The sequence below is a fragment of the Hirundo rustica genome, chromosome 1 (genome assembly GCF_015227805.2).
Source record: "Hirundo rustica isolate bHirRus1 chromosome 1, bHirRus1.pri.v3, whole genome shotgun sequence".
NCBI lineage: Eukaryota > Metazoa > Chordata > Aves > Passeriformes > Hirundinidae > Hirundo > Hirundo rustica.
In genome coordinates this window covers 12,845,484-12,864,805 of record NC_053450.1, presented here as the reverse complement: position 1 = coordinate 12,864,805, position 19,322 = coordinate 12,845,484, and the positions used below count along the sequence as shown (strand labels likewise).

General features: G+C 40.2%; 1 protein-coding gene across 2 annotated transcripts in view; it reads left to right on the top strand.

The window, feature by feature from the left end:
* Positions 1–18,808, top strand: part of DEPTOR (DEP domain containing MTOR interacting protein) — a 78,171-nt gene extending 59,363 nt beyond the window's left edge. For both annotated transcript variants that reach the window (XM_040081801.1, XM_058423059.1), the window contains one exon: positions 15,472–18,808. In XM_040081801.1, coding sequence (XP_039937735.1) covers positions 15,472–15,600 — 129 coding nt within the window. In that variant the 3' untranslated portion in view covers positions 15,601–18,808. The remainder of the gene's footprint in view (positions 1–15,471) is intronic.
* Positions 18,809–19,322: the final 514 nt, after the last annotated feature.

The window sequence follows — 19,322 nt, the reverse complement described above, 5'->3', positions numbered from 1 at the left end:
GGTTACAATGTAAGATGTGCCCAAAGTATGTATTCTATCACCATCTACATGAGATGTTGAAGCTAGGTTGGGCAGTGTTTCCCTTGCCCCCTCCCTCCAGACTATCTTCTGTTAATGGCCCATCAATGCCTTCCTGCATGACTCATAGATAACTGCCTCCAGGAGCTATCTCTGATTAAGGGGCAATCAAGGACCCATTGCAAGACTCATAGAATGATATCAGCCCATTGTGAGATGTTCCACCCAGTGGGAGGAGCCAAGCATTCCCACCTGGATATAATCTGGGATTTGGGACAGCACAGGCAGCCTTATACTGGATTCCCAGAGGACAAGAGTTACCAGACCTTTCTACGGGATCACTGCTTCAACAAGACCACTTCATCTGGACTGCTACCACCACCACAGGGTATCAGGTTGTATTCTGACTCTGTCCGTGATCTTTTGTACTATTGTTTGTTTTTGGGTTTTTTGGGTTGGTTTTTTTTTTTTTTTTCTCTCCTATTAAATTGTTATTTCTGACTTGGAGTCTCTTGCTGGTTTTGCTTTCAAGCCAGCACACAAGGTTTCCACTTTCCCTGTGTGTATTTAATTAAACTTAATGAGTGGTTTCCAGATTTTTAGAGTGAATCTTTTTACCACTTCTACCCTAAAACCATGTTACTCTTATTCTTCTGGAATTAATGCCATGAAAATTATCACAGTAACATGGTTCTATGAGGACTGGGAAGAAAACTGTATTGCACCCATCTCCTTTTGTCTGGGAGTTTTGTGAATTCAGCCTTCTCACCAAAGTAGAGGCTTCTCTAGAAGAAAAGAAGAAGCAGCCTCTTCTGAAGAACGAGGTTTTGAAAGCTGCATTGTGTGTCACTGCCAGAACTTTGTTTAGTTGCCAGAAGAAGATTTGGCAAATTTCTCCTTTACTTTCATTACAGGCTACTACAAGTGCAACAACAGAGTCTTTATGTCTTTGACCATCCTTTGCATTAGCACAGTATCTTTAGGTTGATTGGAATAATGGAAGGTTTTTCCTCAGTATTGGGAATCCTAGTGCAGGATGGGATATCTCTCTTCTGCCCCTTCACTGCACCAGCTACTCTGTTCATTTTATTCCTCCTTTATGTTGGAAGCCTTGTCGTTGTTGAATCTCTTTGTCAGGAGACTCTTAGAGACACTGTTCCACTGGGATGATGGTGAACTATGGTGGCCACAAGGAAGTCATAGTTTGGATTTGGATTCTCATCTTTTTCCTGTCACAAACCCTCTGTGCAATACTGACCATTTATTTCCCACCAGAATTCTTGTAAAGTGGTTTGGGTTTAAATAGAGATGGAAGATGCCAGAAAATCTGACATGTTCTCAAACATAAGCAATACATTTGATGAGTAGATCCCTTTTGACACCTGTACAGATAAATTTGGTAAAGTTTCTTTGCTTCCTTGTGGGAGCTGTGGTTCACAGCATAAGGTCCGGGTTTTCCAATCCCAGAGCAGAGGATTTGCAGACTGGTCCCAGTGACTCCCATACAGCAGTGTTACTGATCCTCAGGTTTCAAATGTCAGTTTGTACAGCTCTTTTTTCTAAGTCATCCTTCTCCCCCCCCTGAAATTTTTATTTGTTATAACTCCAGATACATTCTTTGTGACATCCCACCCTGCCACCTCTGCCCAGGTTGTAACTGCTCTGCAGACAGACACTTTTTATTTCCAATGCTACCATATTCCATATGGTAGCATATATTACCTATATGTAAAGATCTGCTGATCTTTACAAAAATTCTCCTGTTTCACACAATTTTTTACTAATAAATCATTAGAGTCTTAATTGTGGAATTTTAGTTCACTTAACACCATGATAAAGCTCCTGTTATCTTCTGAAATGTCAGAATTTCATCCTACATTCCTACTTTTTTGGTGGATCTCCATTTTTTTCTGGTTTCCTTGGTTTGCCTTGCTTCTTTGTCCACAGAGTTGTATAAGGTTTTTTTGAAGAAATCTGTTCTGAGGCTGCAGAACTTCTGAAGCTGTTTTGGGAGGTTAAGTGAACCCCAGTCTTGTGCACAAGCCTCAGAGTGCACAGCCACCACTAGGTAGTTGGGTCTGGGACTGTGCTTGCTTCAGTGGGTCATGAGCCTCTGTTCTTCTGTGCCAGTGGACATAAAATTGACTGAAAAATCAGCCACCTTTGTCTTGTCCTAGAGACCAGGTGCTTGCTGTGACTATTTGGAACTGTTCTATGATAAAGAAATCAAAATGTGGTGTGTGAAGAGTGACACGCTGAGGTATAAGGGGAAAGACCCCCTTCCGTGCAGCTGGGAACATCGACACAAATGTCACGCCAGCAGGATGTGAACTGCAGACTGCACACACAAAAGAAAACAGAGAAAAATTATTTTTATGGTCGTCAGACAGGGGTTTGAGCAACAGGATCCATGGTACACCCTATAGAGAAAGGAATTAAGACAGTGAAAATTCCTGGGTGAAATATAGAAATAGTGAGTTCAACTTTTTGAGTCTAAATTTTGCCTTTAACATCTCCCCCCGCTGAACTTACAGGACATAGGTTTTACAAGGTTTTACTTGCTTATCCCAGACCTGAATTTTGGCTTGCAGAGCAGTATTAGATTTCCAATGCCTCTGTGTGATTTTTCCTAAAGACTCCTTTAACAGAGAGAGTTTTACTGGGCAGTAAAATAACTTTTTTCCTCTTTACAACAACTGAAACTTTATGTGAGTACAGCAAGTTTCATAATACCTCAGAGCTCTTTTTTCTGCATTCACATTAGAATTGAACTTGTTTGTAGGTCAGTCACCTAAAATGCTGCTGGGGAACAAATGACCCACTGTACTTGTGTCTCTACATTGTCTGTGTGTTTCCTATTCTCATCAATAGGAAATAAAAATACAAAAAAAAAAATTTTACAGCTTCATTTTTGGACATCAGTGGACTTTCTAAACTTAGTCACATTATTTTAATAAATGATAGTTTTAAAAATTATTTTCAAGTAGGTGGTGTTTTATGACAGAATAACCCAGATATCTGAACACCCTGCTTTTATGAAAGTGTTTTCTTGATTTTTTTTTCTGGAGTCTTACAGATGTAACCATTCAGAAAGAGCGACAGCAACATTCTGAAAGAGGGTTGTGCTTATGTTTTGATACAATTTCCAACTTCCTGTGTGGCCTACAGGCCATTGAATGGCAAGATCTAGTGCCTGACGGAACAGCTGGGATCTCGCCCATGCTCGAGCTGTTGTAGGCTATTACAGGTCACTTCCAGGTAGTTCAGGCCCTCTAAAGAGAGTACTGTCATCTGAAAAACTGATCTACAGAATGCCTGAAATCTTGAAAAGGTTGTCCTAAGTGTCTGTAAAAAAGACATAGAATTAGAGGCCAGTACAGCAAAAAGCTGTCATTTTGAACTGCTTTTGCTCTCAATCGAGGATGAAAAACCTTTTGTATTCCCTTGGTTTAGTTGCAATACTCATTTCACTTGATGCCTTGGAGAGTTTCTCAGGTGCTGTTGGTTTTAGAAGTCCATGGCTATCTCAGCTCTCTGCCCTGAGCACATCAAGGATGCTGCTACTGCCCAGCTGCTGATCTACAGCCTGCACTTCTCCATATCTTCATCTCTTTTCTTGTTGCTGCTCAAGACACAAAGCTGCTAAAGCTTCCTTTCATGGTATAAGCAAATGATTCAGGAAGCATGTTGCATTAAAGCCAAGGCTCTGTTTAGCTAGCCAAACACATGGAAAAACAATTGCACTTTTGTCTGTGCAAACAGAGAGCAGCTGTTTGTCTCAAACGGCGCAGACTGTTCCTGCTCATGACACGCGGGATATTGGAGGGTGCTGAGGGTGCCTTGCATGAGTCTGTCTGCCCCTGTAATTCCCTTGCTGGCACTTAGTGATTGTTTTTAACCATTATGGGACTTAAATGAACTACAGTTCAGCATAATTATATTTGACCATGTAAGTAAACTGATACATAGTTTTAAAGTTCTTTATTCATTATATGTGGTTTTGTTTCAGCAAATATAGTTTAGTTACAGATATACCAGAAAGAAAAAGACACCGAAAGGTCAACCAAAGCATTAAAAGACATAATTTCTAAACAGACTCTGTGTTCTTCTGACACTGATGCAGTATTTTACCCATCTTTACAGCCATCTTTAGCCATTTGAGTTATTTAACATTTTCAGAACTGTTCTGTGGTAGGTATCAAGTTGCACTATATGACAAAAATGCTTATAAAGTTAGACATGCAGTCACTGGTTTACTTTCCTGATCTGGCCCAGCTTTACCTGTGGGTATTTCTCACTGGGACTCACATTAAGTCAGTGATTTTACACACCAATTCCCAATTAGGGCCATGGAAAGCAGTGACCTATATTCCCCTACTCCATATTTATGGATGGTTTGTGTTTCAGGGTATTAGGTTCTTGTGTTATTACTCTCCAAATATGTACAGGTAGCATTAATTTACCTTTGTAAGTAATTCCTGTTCGCTGTGTCGGTGTTTGCCTGACCACTCAGTCAATCTGGAGCAAAACTCCACCACTTGCAGAGCTGAGACTTGTGCAGCCCAAAAGACTGGCACTCCAAAGCAAGAGTTGTTCTCACGGGCTCTTAGGATAGCTCTTTTCCTCCTCTAATTTGTCCACTCTGTGGAGTTTGCTCAGCAGTGGTTTAATTCTCTTCCTGGTGAAGAAAAAAGGACTTGAATTCCCACAGATTCCCATCATTTGGAAGGAAGGAAGGGAGGGAGAGACTGTCTGAACCAATGATGAAGCCCTTGAAAATATATGAAGTTTTATATTATGTGACATACTGTATTATGTTTTAAAATAGATAATACTTTATTACATGCATTTTTTATTATTATGCAGTATATAGATTATGTTGCTTAATTCCCGTTGTTTTGGGGTTTTTTTCAGTTGGAGACAAATTTGTTTTGAATAATATAAAAAAATTCACCCTCTTTTTTAAAAAAGAAGGAAGTATGTAATATGTATGTAATGAAAGTGTGTAAAGAAGCCTTGCTTAGGCAAACCATCCACACCACTCTGCACTGACAGACCAAAATAGAGTACAAGAATTATGAACTTACATTTTAATTCTGTAAAAGGGCTTCATTTTCTGTGCTATGAGTTGTACTGTGCTCTGATGGTACCCAGTTTCTAGCCCCCTGAACAGTGGGCCAGCTTCACACTGGTTTAAAGAATGAGCAAGAAACACATCTCTCGAGAGACAAAATCTTTTTTATGCAAAGCCTGGATACTTGCCTACTCCCACACCACCCACTCTACAGCCAATTACACTTTCGCTAGAGATATTTACAGAACTGAACACACATCTGCAATTTATTCTGTTCCATCCAGTAACCTCAGTTATGGAGGAAAGGCCATGGTATGATTTTTTAACCTTCCGGCAACATGCAGTTGGTTGTGAATTGTCGGGTTCCAGCTTTGCTTTACTAATCCTATCAAGATTGCATGAACTCTTTAAAAAAAACCACCGAAGATAAAAATCTAACTGGAAACATGACTTTTGGGACCTCTGATTTTCGTCTCTTTTCCTCATTCCATTGTGACAGTGTAAAGCTTAGCAGACTGAGAGCAAAAAGTTCACTGCTGCCTGTGTTTGCGTTTATGTAGAAGTTAGTCTTAGGTCTTAGGCTCTTCTGTGGTACCACATTCAGCATCTCTGTAGCCTGGGCTCTTTGCTGAGCATGGGGATTTCTTTGCTTTACAGCTATGGGTGAACTATTAAAATAGGTGCCAGCGTAAATGCAGGCTCTGTGCGTGTGTGTGTATAAAAGAAGCTGAGCTCTGTGCTCCCTCTCCTCCACTGTTGTTCTCTTGCCTCAGATTTCTCTGCAGTTGTTCTTGGTACCATAACATCCATCTTGCCATTGATTTCACTGGGATTTAAAGTTATCTGAAAACTTAAGGCTGCAATTTACTGGTCTAAGTGTAAGCTCTGCCAGGAAGGTTGATCGATCGATCGATCGATCTATCTATCTATCTATCTATCTATCTATCTATCTATCTTTTACCTCCTTTTCATCTCCGTCTTTCCCTTTGCCTCCAACCACATATGTATCTATTGCCTCCTTCCTCCATCCATGTCAGGCACATCAAGGAACTTACTTTGCCTGGAGACAAGTCCTTTCATTTATTTATTTTTGCTGGCACGGGATGAAAAGGAAGAAAAGGGAGCGGTGCCTGGCTTTGGTGTGCTGCCCCTGGAGCTAGCACAAAGGGACAGGAGCACCTCTTGGGACCGCAGGCACCAAGTCCTGCTATGAACCTTCCTCCCTTTTGAAAGGGGTTTGATATCTGGATCCACAGACTCCTTGGCAATTCAGGTTGAGTGTACCCCTTTCTGTGAGCAGAAAGAGTTGTGAGGTCCCAAATCAGATTACTGATACAGCTTTTAATAAGCAAGCACTTTTTCCCACATTTCTTTTAAAAGTAAAATTATCTTTTGCACCCTAAAGAGAGGGAAACCTCATTGTCACTAAGGGTGTTGTCACCAAGGGTTTTGTATACAAACCCATGATGTGGTGTGTGAGGTAGAAGGTGATGATGTGCTAATTGGCTAGGAAGATTTATTCAAGAAATTTAACTGGCAAGGCAGGCCCGTGTGGTTATCGACTTGTAAATAGCTCCTTTCTAGTTAGTAACAGCAATGAAATGTACAAAGGTGTAGTTTTTTGTTCCTTTGTGGCAAAATAACAGCTTTAAATGGAAGTGTTTAATTTCACTCATTTCTCAGGTCCCTCACATTTCATATTTAAATTAGATTTTTAAAAAAATGACACCTTGATTTCTATCTGTTTGCTTGGAGGGCAGTGTTGCTTGGGAGGCAGGAGCGGGAGGAATGGTTCCCAGCATCTGCAGAGGAGCAAGGGGCGTGCAAGGGGGAAAGGATCCCATTGGAAAGATACCTCTTCTTTTAAAATGTTGGGAGCTTGGATGTCCCCTTCCTTCTTGCGGAAAGCTGGAAAGCTGTGTTTCAGATGTTCCATTCTTGTAGCACCTAAGCCTTGCCCAAGTTTTGCTGAAATCTATCAGCAAGACAGCAAAAGCCAAAGCAGCTGTATTGACTCTTGAAACAAGCAATGGTAAAGGCTGTATTTTCTCTTGTATTTTCTCTGTGTTTTTTGCTTTGCATTTTCCTTCTCAGTTTCAGGAGTGTAGTAACCTTCTCAGGTGAGAGCTGTGGCCATACCACAGGAATCAACCAGAAAGTTTGTAGTTTTGGAAGTGGCCCAGAGCTTTCAAAAGTATCTAAAGTGTGAAAAGTTTGATTTGTTGGGTATCCTGCTGATGGCATCTCCAGGTCACTGACAATTGCAAAGTGTTAACCCTTCAGCCCTGATTTCATGGGTGCCCATAAGGAAGGGCTCTTACTGACAGCATGGCCTGATATTTAATAGAAGTCAGGACCTTAGGGGTCTCTCATGCACATAGAAAACAGATGGGTTTGTTAACCACATGTGGAGGACTTTCCTCTGGAATATCACAGTGAATTTCAGAATACTGTAATGAAACAATTAAAAGTTTGAGCTGTTCAAACCTCCCAGCTCATCCTTGTCCCTGCTGGATTGGTAGGACATTAAAAAAGCATTTATTTATAATTATTGAGGGTATCTCTATAACAGAAATGTAAACAGGCTGTCTCTGTAATGGATTTAAATTTAATTTTCATTATGAAGAAGAAAAGCAAAAATATTATCATTGGGATACACTTTTCTTTTTGCAATAGTTTTATTGTCAGTTCTGGTATGAATTCTACTCTATAAACTAGTCAAAATACACTTTTGTTTGAAGAGCTCTGAAAGAAGCTATACTTAGAAGCTTTTATTTTTGTTCTTAGGAAAATTGCTGAAGAACTTTCCAAGGTTGAAAATAACTCCTACGTTTGCCTTTATTCATCATTTTTACTTGATGCTAATAAGATTTTTATTTTTTTCTTTTAAAAAAAGGGACTAAAAAGAAAATAATACATTTCTTCATGCATTTTGGGAATGGTTTGTCTTAAAGTAAGAATTACCTGTGTGACTTTGGCTTCACATCAGATGAGAAGAAGAAATAGTAGTCAAGGAAGCATGTCCCAAACTATCCAAGTGTACGTAAATGACTGTGGATACAGAGGATGAACAGAGCAAAGGGTTAAATCCAGTCTGTCTCATGCTGGATGACTGAGCCAGCCTCATTCCAGACACAGCTTTTCCAGCAGTGGCTTGTTTCTGTGCAATGTGCTTCTGAACTACCTTAGTCTCAAAGGGATGTGCTTTGCTGCAGAACATGGGCCTGCTTTGGGCTGTCAGCTGCTAGAACTCTGTTTCGGATCCACACAAAGTCCAGGAGTGAAATCCTGGCTGCTCCGGAGTAAAAAGATTAGTGCAAGACTGTATTTCACACTCCCTCCAGCATTTTTTAATATTTTCCTTCATACAGTTGCCATGTATACAGTAATATTCATGCCTTCAGTGGAAAATAACTGGTGGCAGTGTTTTCAACATCTCTTTATGCTGTTAATTGCTAATGCCTGAGCTATCAGTACCAAACAGCCCATCAAACCTTTTTCTTTGGTTGGCCTTGTTGCTGTTGAAGGAGAAAACTTGAGTGTACAGGCATAGACTTTGTGCTTTGCAGTTTTAGACCCTGAATATTCCCACTGCTGCCTAGATAATGGGGTAAAGTTTCAGTTCTGCTGAAAAACAGTAGTTTTGCCACGATCTTTACTGTGTCATTGCAATTTGAAAATTTCAAGCCTACATTATATTTGGTAACATTGATTGCTTTGGTACCTATTTGATCTGCAATTTTTGTAGTGTTTACACTTTCTTAAAGAGTAGTTAACAAACAAACACAACATCAGAAAACCACTAAAACCCCACAGTCAAACAAACAAACAAACCAAGGCAGAGTGGATTCCAGACACTGATATTGGCACTGAAATGTAAATGATAAATGCTTTGAGAATTAGCACCTCACCCCGCAGCTGCTGGAGTGGGGCACACACATTTGCTGCTGTGGAAAGTCGCCCCACCATCCCCAGTCACGCTGCCTCATGGCAGTTGTATTCCTCTTCATCTGGACAGATTTTCTTAAAATTTATCTCAAATTAAGGTGGCCATGTAATCATGGTCTTATCCTACTGTTTTGAGATATATTATCTGTTAACTGTGCATGGCTGTTACTTACTTGTACCAGAGATGAACAGTTGCACTCAATTTATTTATAAACTTAAGTGTCTTTTTAGGGCTGTCCCAAACAGCCACGATCACTTAAGTCAAAGTTTGCAGTAGGAATTTCCAGCTCTTAAAAACTTTCACAACACCCATCTAAAAAGTGTGCCTAGAAAAAGAAAAAACATTTTAAAATGATCTTTTAATATATTACGTTCAAAAAAGCCTAGTAATCCAGGCTTGGCTCCACAGGGAGAGCTAACTAAAGCCTACCATGCAAACAGCATCTGAATATCCAAGGATCTAGGCTATCTGCCTATCCTCTAAGAACATTCCTGTATCATTTATAAATATTAAGATCATCCTGAGGCAGAACTAACAAAGAATTAGTGACAGGTATGCAATGTTTTTATTTAATGATTGGCTTTAAGATAGTTGTGCAATTCCACACCCATGCCTGCAGCCAGTCTCTGACATCCCATAGAAGGATCCCAGTCATTCTTATCTCAGCTCCTGATCAGCACCAGCTCAGCTGACCAGCCCTGGTGCAGACAGCCCCTGCAAGGGAAGGGGCTTTGGTTTGGCCAGCAGGCAGTTGTCCCAGCAGGAAAATCAAGGGGTGTGGATGTACATCTGCAGGGCAGCTTGGCAAGACTGAGGTGGGGCAGGCAGCCATGATTGCCCTGGAGGAAAGAGCAATTACCCGTGAGGGGGAGGAAGGGTTGTACAGTTCCAAGTACAGCACAATCCTGATTTTGTCCTTTATGTGTTAAGGTAACAAATTATTCTCATTTCTTCTTGCCATCTTCAGTCTGATGATAAATGGCATGGCAAATCTTTCCTAACTTCTTTAAATGACTGGTTCCCAGATACTTCTGATTCAAATGTAAACCCAAACTTGAAGCTTATCTTTTTATGGAGACACCTGGATTTGGTTAGACCTGCTGTATGCACCATGGAAAACCCAGAGAAAGACAGAGGTGCCTTTTCTGCTATCCCTACTTCCATGAGCTGATGTTTCCAATGGCGGGAAATTGAAATACTCAACAATAAATGCTTATTGCTGTAATACTTAAATATTTGAAATCAGTTAAGGGAGTTTTTTTTTCTTTTCTTTTCTTTTGAGTGTTGCTTTATTTAACTATTATCAGTTCTGTGGTTTTTAGATCACCACATCCTGACCAACAAAATGGTTGGAATTTATTCTGGGCTGTGTCATTTCTTGAAGTCTAAGAATAAAAAAGGATGGTTATCTCTTGTCAACCTCCTTGGAGAGTAATGAGGAAATGAGCAATAAAAGCTTCTTTGAGGCTCTTTTAACTGAAGTTTATCATCTATTATTGCTACTGATGTGTGGAAACCGACAAACATTTTACATGTTTGTAGTTACAAAGCCCTTAACAGCTACAGCTATGAGCTGAGCACTTACAGCTTTTTGAAATGTGTTTTTATAAATGTAACATTAAATCATTGTGTTTTTGTAAACCAGTCTCCTTAAGAAAATTCCTGAGATGATTATAATACATGGGTTAACATATTCAGACAGGGCTGGTGAGTGGGTGCTCATTTGCTCTTGCTATCTAACTTCAGTAGAATGATAAGAGCATTTTTGGGGCAGGATTGGTGATCACAAAAATGCACAAAGCAGCACTGTTACAGTGTGTTAATTGTGTTTATATTGTGTTTTATTTTTATATTGGGTTTGTAATGTTTTCCCCTGTTTCCCTTGGAAACTGTATCACGTGGTCTGTCCTTGCTCATCCGTGCCCATCGCCCACACTGGAATGTAACCCAACTCTGTTCCACTCCCACCTTATCCCTGACTAGGCAGTGGCTTGTCCCTGCCTCTGGGCCTGTCCCCCCTGGGGAAGAAGCCCTGGGACAGCCGGGGGCTCGAGCTCTCTGGCACTGACGGGGACGGGGAAGGAGCTAAGTACTGAGCTCAGGCTGGTGGGGGCAGGACCCCTAAGAATAAAGTCGTGATATCCCCCTGGACAGAGAGCAGTCTCTGTGCCTTTTGCCATCGACGGTCATCTGGGTCTCTCTAAAGAACCACCACACCGCACTGCATTTCATTTCCCCTTGCTGGATGCAGTGCTAAATGGGAAATCAGGGTGGAGAGAAGAGAACTGAGTGAGTTGAGGGCAGTCAGCTAAAAAAAGCTCAGGACTGTGTAAACCCCTTTCTCATCACTAGGATTGGAGAACACAGCAAACAGCTCCACATTTCTTCATCCCTGAGGGAATCAGGTCTGGAATTTGCAGAGACTCAGCCCTCAGGAGCACTGGTCAAGCAATTACTATAGAGAGAGCTTTCTACCCCCAGGGTAGTTGGCTCTTTATTACCATCTCCCGTTCCTCGTGGGTCTTTTCTTACAGTTTTAGGCTGGGACTGTGCTCTTCTCTGTATTTCCTTCCCCTCTGCATTTCTCAGCTGACCTGGGTGGACTTCTTATATCTAATCCTCTCCACTGGGAATGATGAAACTGATAAGCCATATGGATCCACTGCAAAGGAGGGCACAAAGGGGGCTGTTCTCAGCCTATATGCATTGCTGGTTAATTGTACTGCCAAGGCCATATGATTAAAACACATTGAGAATGCAGACATGTCAGCTCTTGTCTTCCACAAGAAATTCACTCTTTGGCATCCAGATTGCTGTCCATGTTGTGCCTGTACCGTCTGCATTTACACCATTGCAGACCTGTTGTGGGTGACTGGCTGGTCTGAAAGTCTGTTCCCCTGGCCTGGGGGATTCTCCAAAGGACCCCGAATGCTGTGCTGTGATCCAGCATGCAGATTTAGCCTTTGCATGCTTGCATGTGTGAATGTGGCGAAACATGAGTCCCTTGCATTGAGATTCCAGTAACTCAAGAAGTCTGAGAATATGCAACAGTAAAACAAAGATCAGCCATTCAGCTTCCAAAATTGCTTTAAGCCAGAAGAGGCAATGTTGTTTCTGCAGGTCTGTTTTAAATCAACCCAAATATTATTTTAGAGCCAGAGCTATAATTCAGTAAAACTTGATACAATCTTGGAAAGCCATAGAAAGTATTAGGAAATGCCGCTGGAAGTTGAGACCTACAGATACTGTAATAATCTGCCTTTTAAACTAAACAGAGATGCCAGTTAAATACTAACTGGACACACTGCAGAGGATGATGGGTTACCTTTTCAACAAAAATCCTTAAAATTTAGGAGGCTTTGTCTGTGTGCAAAAACAAAACCATTTTCCCAATGCTACTTGCAGCTGAAATATTCGTATATAGGAAAGATTATGCCATGGGAGTTTGCTCAGTTGTATCACTGTTCGCCATACTCTGGTGATCATTTAAGCTGCCAGCAAGGCTACATCTTCTGCTCTGCAGAGCAATTCTGAGGGTAAGGAGTAAGATGCAAGAGTCTACCATCCCTTCAGGGGCTCCTGCTTCCACTCTTCCTGTGCAGAGGTTCTAAGGAGCAGAGATTAAAGTAATTGGTGACTTTATTTTTTATGAAATGCTGTATTTTGGGATTGGGTTTGCTTCCTCTATAATTTCTCTTAAATTGATAGCTACATTCTGTCCATTTTGCAGAAATACAAATTGAGTTTCACCACACATTTAACTTGAAAGGGAAGTTAATTGGCAGACAAAAGTTAAGTGACTTGGCATGTGAGAAAATCTGCTTTAGAGCTAGCATTGGAGGACACCTTCTGCATCTATTTCTGCCTTGTGCTTCTGCCTAAATAGGAAAAGTGAAAAATCATAGACTGATAGAATTATTACTGCTGTAAAAGACTGGTTGGTCTAATAGCATCAAGTCCAGCCATTAACCTAACACTGCTGTGTTCACCACTAAACTGTGTTTGTAGGTGCCACATCCACATGGGTTTTTTAACACTTGCAAGGATGGTGGTTCTATCACTTCCCTGGGCAGCAATGTCTGACCACTTGTTCCGGGAAGAAATTCTTTCTCATATCACAAAATTGTACAGGTTGGAAAAGACCTCTGAGATGATCATGTCAAAGCTATGACCATCATGTCAACGCGACCTGGCACTAACTGTCCCCTGGTGCACCCTGAGGCTCTTTCCTCTTGCTCTTTCCCTTGTTACCTGGCAGAAGACACTGACCCCCACCCGGCTACAGCCTCCCTTCAGGGAGTTGTAGAGAGTGATAAGTGATGAGTCTCCCCAGAGACTCATTTTCTCCAAGCTAAACAGCCCCATCTCCCTCAGCTGCTCCTCATCAGACTTGTGCTCCAGACCCTTTCCCAGCTCTGTTGCCCTTCTCTGGACACACTCCAGCCCCTCAATGTCCTTCTTGTAGTGAGGGGCCCAGAACTGGACACAGCACTCGAGGTGTGGCCTCAGCAGTGCTGAGTACAGGGGACAGTCACTGTCCTGGTCCTGCTGGCCACATTACTGCTGATCCAGGTCAGGATGCCATTGGCCGTCTTGGCCATCTGGGCACACCTGGCTCATGTTCAATCACTGTTGACCCAGCAGCTCCAGGTCCTTTTCCAAGGGCAGCTTTCCAGCCACTCTTCCCCAGCCTGTACAACTGCATGGGGTTGTTGTAACCCGAATGCAGTACCCAGAACCTGGCCTTGTTGAACCTCATAAAACTGACCCCAACCCATTGATTCAGTGTGTCCATATAAAATAAATCATGAAAAATTCTGGTGATACTTGTTTCAAAGCTTCTTTCTTACAGATTCAAGGTGACTTATGGATAAAATAGCCTTTTAGTGAATATATTGTTTCCATTGAAACATCAGGACAATATTATTATTCACTTAGGTTCCATATTTTTATCATTAAAAATACAGCTCTAGACACTACATGCATTTTTTGACCTTTTTACCAAACACTGTAATGTTATGATTAGATACAGAGAAGTCTTAATGTCTTTGAGGAATTAGTATTATCTTTCTTTTCCTGCATTTTTTTACAATGTTGATGTTACTTTTTCTCTGTTTAAGTGTTTTAAGATGTACAGTGATGTTGGTCAGTATATTTCTATCAAGACTATTTTGCTGGAAAATGGCCTGTGATCATACAAAACCTCCATTGTTTGTATTTGTTTTAGCTTTTACAAACAAAATACTAGCAGATTTGAAATTAATTAATGAAGGAAAGTAAAACCAGTCACATGGCAGTGGCATTTTAATCTGTCCTAGTACTGACTTAATCTTCCATGATATTATTTCTTAAAATTTGGATGCATTTGATTCATGTTACACCATTGGAGGTTTTGGCACTGAACCTAGCAAAGTCATCATCCAGACCTTGTCCTGAGCCTGGAAACATGGTGCATATTTTTACTATGATTACCAAGAGCTGACTGAAATGATTTCTAAGAAAGCATTTAAGACAAACTAAAGATAACAGACTGCAATAGCCAGAGCTTTCCTCATAGTTCATAGAATGGTTTGGGTTGGAAGGGACCTCCAACCCAAAGAGATGAAAGATCATCTTTTTCCCACCCTCCTGCTGTCAACAGGGACACCTTTCACTAGGCCAGATTGCTCAAAGCTCTATCCAGCCTGGCCTTAAACAGTTCAGAGATGGGGCATTCACAACTTCTCTGAGCAACCTGTTTCAGTGCCTCACCACACTCATAGTAAAGCATTTCCCCCTACTATCTAATCCAAACCAACTCTATTCCAGTTTAAAGCCTTTCTGCCTTGACGTGTCACTCCAGGCCCTTGTGAAAATAATCCTGCTCCATCTTTCTTGTAGGCTCCTTTTGGGTACTTGAAGGCCACAGTAAGGTCACCCAGAAATCTCTTTTCCAGGCTGAACAAACCTAATTCCCTTAGCCATAGTTCCTTATAGAAGAAGTGCTCCATCCGTCTAATCTTCTTTGTGGACTTTGTTTGGATTTGCTCCAATAGTTCTCCTTCCTGTGCTGGGGACCCCTTAGCTGGATGTTCCATGTTGTTTGTGAAGCACCATTGATGCCATAAAATATCACTGATACTAGAAAAAATAACATTGCTATAAGAAAAAATGGTTGATATAGGACCTCAAAATTTCTAAGATTGGGAAGTTGAATTCTACCAATTTCAAAGTTGAAGTGATGTTTCAAAAAGAAATTACAGAAAATTACCTTGCCAGATTAATTCTAAGAAATGTGGGGGCTTTTAAGAGTACCAAATGAGATGATGTGCAGAGTTCTGGAGTCTGCCCAGGAGTTTGTCTGCCTAGGAGTTGATAGTACATCTGTGTAATTAACCTAACAAGATAAAGTCTAATGCATAACTCATTTTGCTGCTTGCTTTCTCCTCAGGTTTGCCAATTTGTTGTGTCTGTCAATGGCCTGAATGTTCTCCATGTGGATTACAGGACAGTAAGCAACCTCATCCTGACCGGCCCTCGAACAATTGTGATGGAAGTGATGGAAGAAATGGAGGCCTGAGAAGGCAAAAAACCCTATTACTGGACATTTTTGTGAGACAAATAGCAACAGCCATGGAGTGGCATGACACAAGGCAGCAGAAGATGATTTTGCGTTTAGAGGAGGGGGGGCTCTCTTTCATTTAACAATAATAGCACTGGTGATTATGCTAAGATGTGAACAATAGATACCAGCATATTTTCATTACAGACTTCTCTGTGCCCAGCAGAGACAAGATCAGGGCCTTTAGGTGGTCTGTCCAGCCATGGTTGCATTGGTCAGAATGGGTTTTGCATAAGAGGCCATGCATATTTTCCTCACAGTCCACTACTAGATCAAAGCACTTCAGGAGGTAAAAGAGCCAAGCGCTGTGGGGTCAGGATGTCACAGATGGTTTCCCTGAGATGCTGGCTTTGATAAACATTGTCCTGGTGTCCAGGTTTATGGCTGGAGCACATGCAGTCACAGTTACTCTCTCCTTGGGCTGAAGGATAGCTGACTAAATCCTGGCTTGATTACAGTCAAACACAAATGTACCGTAAATGCATGAGAAGAGGTGTCTGTGCTCTGTAGAGGATAGTCTGGTATGAGTGTTTGGGCCTGTCTAATTACATGGGTTAGTCTAGAAAGAAAATGGAAAAATGTGTGGTACTTTTACAAAAGCTGCCTTTGAAAATTGGTCTTTTGGTTTCAATGCGTGTGTGCTGTATTAGGTGCTTGAATATAAAATATTGATTTTGAGGTTTTTTTCTATACCTGTAAAGGAAAGATGCCTCAATCTTGCTATTCATCACTTCAGAGAAATTTTGGACACCTTAATTCCCAGAAGAAGAATATTTGGCAGGTTGCAGTAGGAAACTCACAGTGTTAGCATAAAGAACGATACATCCAGATTGTCCAGTAGCAAAACTACACTTCAAATTGAAGCAATGTACTTGAATGTACATTAAGCTTATTAGCACTTTCCAATCATCTGATGTTTTGTGAAAAACCAACTTTCGTCACGAGCTGCATTTGACACTATTAAAAACAAGACATTGTCTTTAACTGACTCTTACTGTTTCTCAAACAGTAGGATTTTTTAATTGATGAATTCATGAAAGAAACATTCTTTAAAAACATATATAAAAATATGTATTCTTGCAGTTAAGTGACTCTTCAGCTCGACATTAAAAGACTGCATGGGTTTTCTTTGATCTTTGAACTGAATGAATACATTCTGCTCCACAAAATTATAAATACATTTTGCAGACTTTCTCTGCTGTCTAAATTTTACAATTAAAGCTTAACTTTCTATATGCACATACCACAAATCATTCAGTTATGGGGTGGGGAAAGTCTTTCTCCTCAAATAATTTTGAAACATGTTTTGTATTAAAAATTGTTCTCACTAAATAAATTGCTCTTTCAGTATGTTTTTCATTCACTCAAACACTTCTACTTCAGAGATACAGCATGTCTTCAAACTCATATATTCCTGCAGCTTTGTAGCAAGAAGTCCTTGTGTTCTTTGTTTGTGTGTTTGTGGTTGTATTTTCACCAAGGAAACTTCTCATATTCCACTAATACGCAACAGCACAGGGAGGTATAAAACTTCAGTTGCTTACTCGATATTAAACAGGCAGGAGAGTGTTTGGATGGTTTGTTCAAACTGTCATCTGCTATGACGGTTTTTAATCCCGATTGTACTCCCCAAAATTTTGATATACGTGTATAAGCCATAGCAGGTTACATTTTACAGGTCATCTAAAATAAATAGCTGGACACATAATGTTATATTACATTGTCATAACTGTCCATGGTATCCACGCAAAACAGTTGGAAACAATCTTGTTGTTCCAGAAATGTTTCAGTATGCTACAAGTATTTTGAGTTTGTGAATCCAGGAATGCGTCTCCAAATATTTCTATTTAATTTCTATTTTTTAAAATTTTTTTTCCCCTTCTTTTCTTTTTTTCCCCCCTGGATTGTTTTGGTGGTTTAGCCCCTTTAAAATATAAATTCTGCATGTTAAGCTAAGTTAAATATTACAATTGAAGGATTTTCATAGCAAAATGCTAATAATTCTCTCTAACGCCATCATGGGTTAGTCTGTATTACATCTCTTGCCTTAGTTAATATTCTGCTAGAAGTTCTCTGTAGCTTACAGATAATTAAGAAACTGGGTCAGAATTTGGCTTAATAATGCATTACAAAGTGCACTTCAGACTGGAGCAAAAAGAGTGGGAATGGGGGCAGGGAGAAATCTGTGCATTTCATTATGTTACAGATTGGAGATGGCATCTTGATTCACAAGATACATTAGTCTCTATCACAATTTGAGCACAGCTACTTGCCTTCTGTTTAACAAGGATTTCCATATTGCGTTCTCAACTTGACTGACAATCCGGGATTTAATTAATTCTTTCCCTCTTCAATGTGACAAGGTATTCAAATTGTGTCTGCAGTGAAATTTTGTATTTTGGAAAAAAGGATGGAAAGTAAACACCTTAGCTATGAAATGTATAATTTCCAATTAAATTGCAGTTTGTCTGCACACAGTGCTGCACATGCTCCAAGACATCTCACAGGAGTCAAACACACACTTCAGAGGGCACAGAATTTTAAATATAACAGAGCACCTTGCTTCCTGCAAATACCAGGGGAAATGTAAGATTATTCATGGAAGTGAGGTATTTCAAGAGATGCATGAATATCACAATGTAGAATGAAGCAAGAAACCAGAAATTAAAGAACAAACCCTGGCATCAGCAGTAATAGCTTCACTAAAAAGACAGGCATTTTTGTAAGACTTAGTCTCTTCTGTGATCTCATTTTTGGTTACTGTAGATCTTGCAAGATCCTCTAATAAATCTTTAAGCCTTAACCACTCAAATTAATCCCATTCCTCTGTACATGTACATTTGCAAATCCTTTATGGACATCTTCAAGAAATGTAATATTTAATTGAATTCAAGTAGCAGTTAAGCTAATGGGAGCATTAAATCAGTGCAATATTTCTCATATTTTTTTCCTGTTATATTTCCTACAAGATACATTATTTTCGTTATCTTTTTCAAGATCAAATATCTTGTGTATGGTATTGAATACAACTGGTTCCACAATTAGTTCCATGGAAGGTGTTTCATTCATACAATGGTGCAATAACCCAATTCAGGTGTATCAGAATTTAATTGTCTGCATTTTAGATCTGCATAGAAGCTGAAAATAAAACTTTCAGAATTAAAAAGACATTGTGTCATAGCAGCATCTGAAATATGAGTGGGTGTGGCCTGCTGTACCTTCTTCTATGAGATTACATTCAGGAAGAGGTTTGGAATGAAAAGGTCATGCAGTAGGACTGTTTTTCAAATTATTTTTCTTAATTTTTTCTTCATTTTCTGCAGATACCCTAACTAATGACTTAGAGTGCTAGGGATATATCAAATGCTGTCCCAGAATTACTGTTTTAATGGTCAGCTTGTTCCCTTAGCACAGTCTGGATCCCTGAGAAAATTGCCCCGGTGTAGTTCAGAGAGTAACATGAGATCTGAATTTGGTGCCTCTTGGCCTTCAGACCAGAGACAGTGATGTACATCACTGACTTGATGTACCAGCATAAACATAAACAAATGAGAATAGTCTGAAGATTAGGAATAAGAAGCAACTGACTCCTTTCTTCTCTGCTGGAGGAGCTATAATGCATGGAGGTTTCCTTTTTCTTATCAAATTATAGGGTAATGCTCTAATAATTTCTGATAATT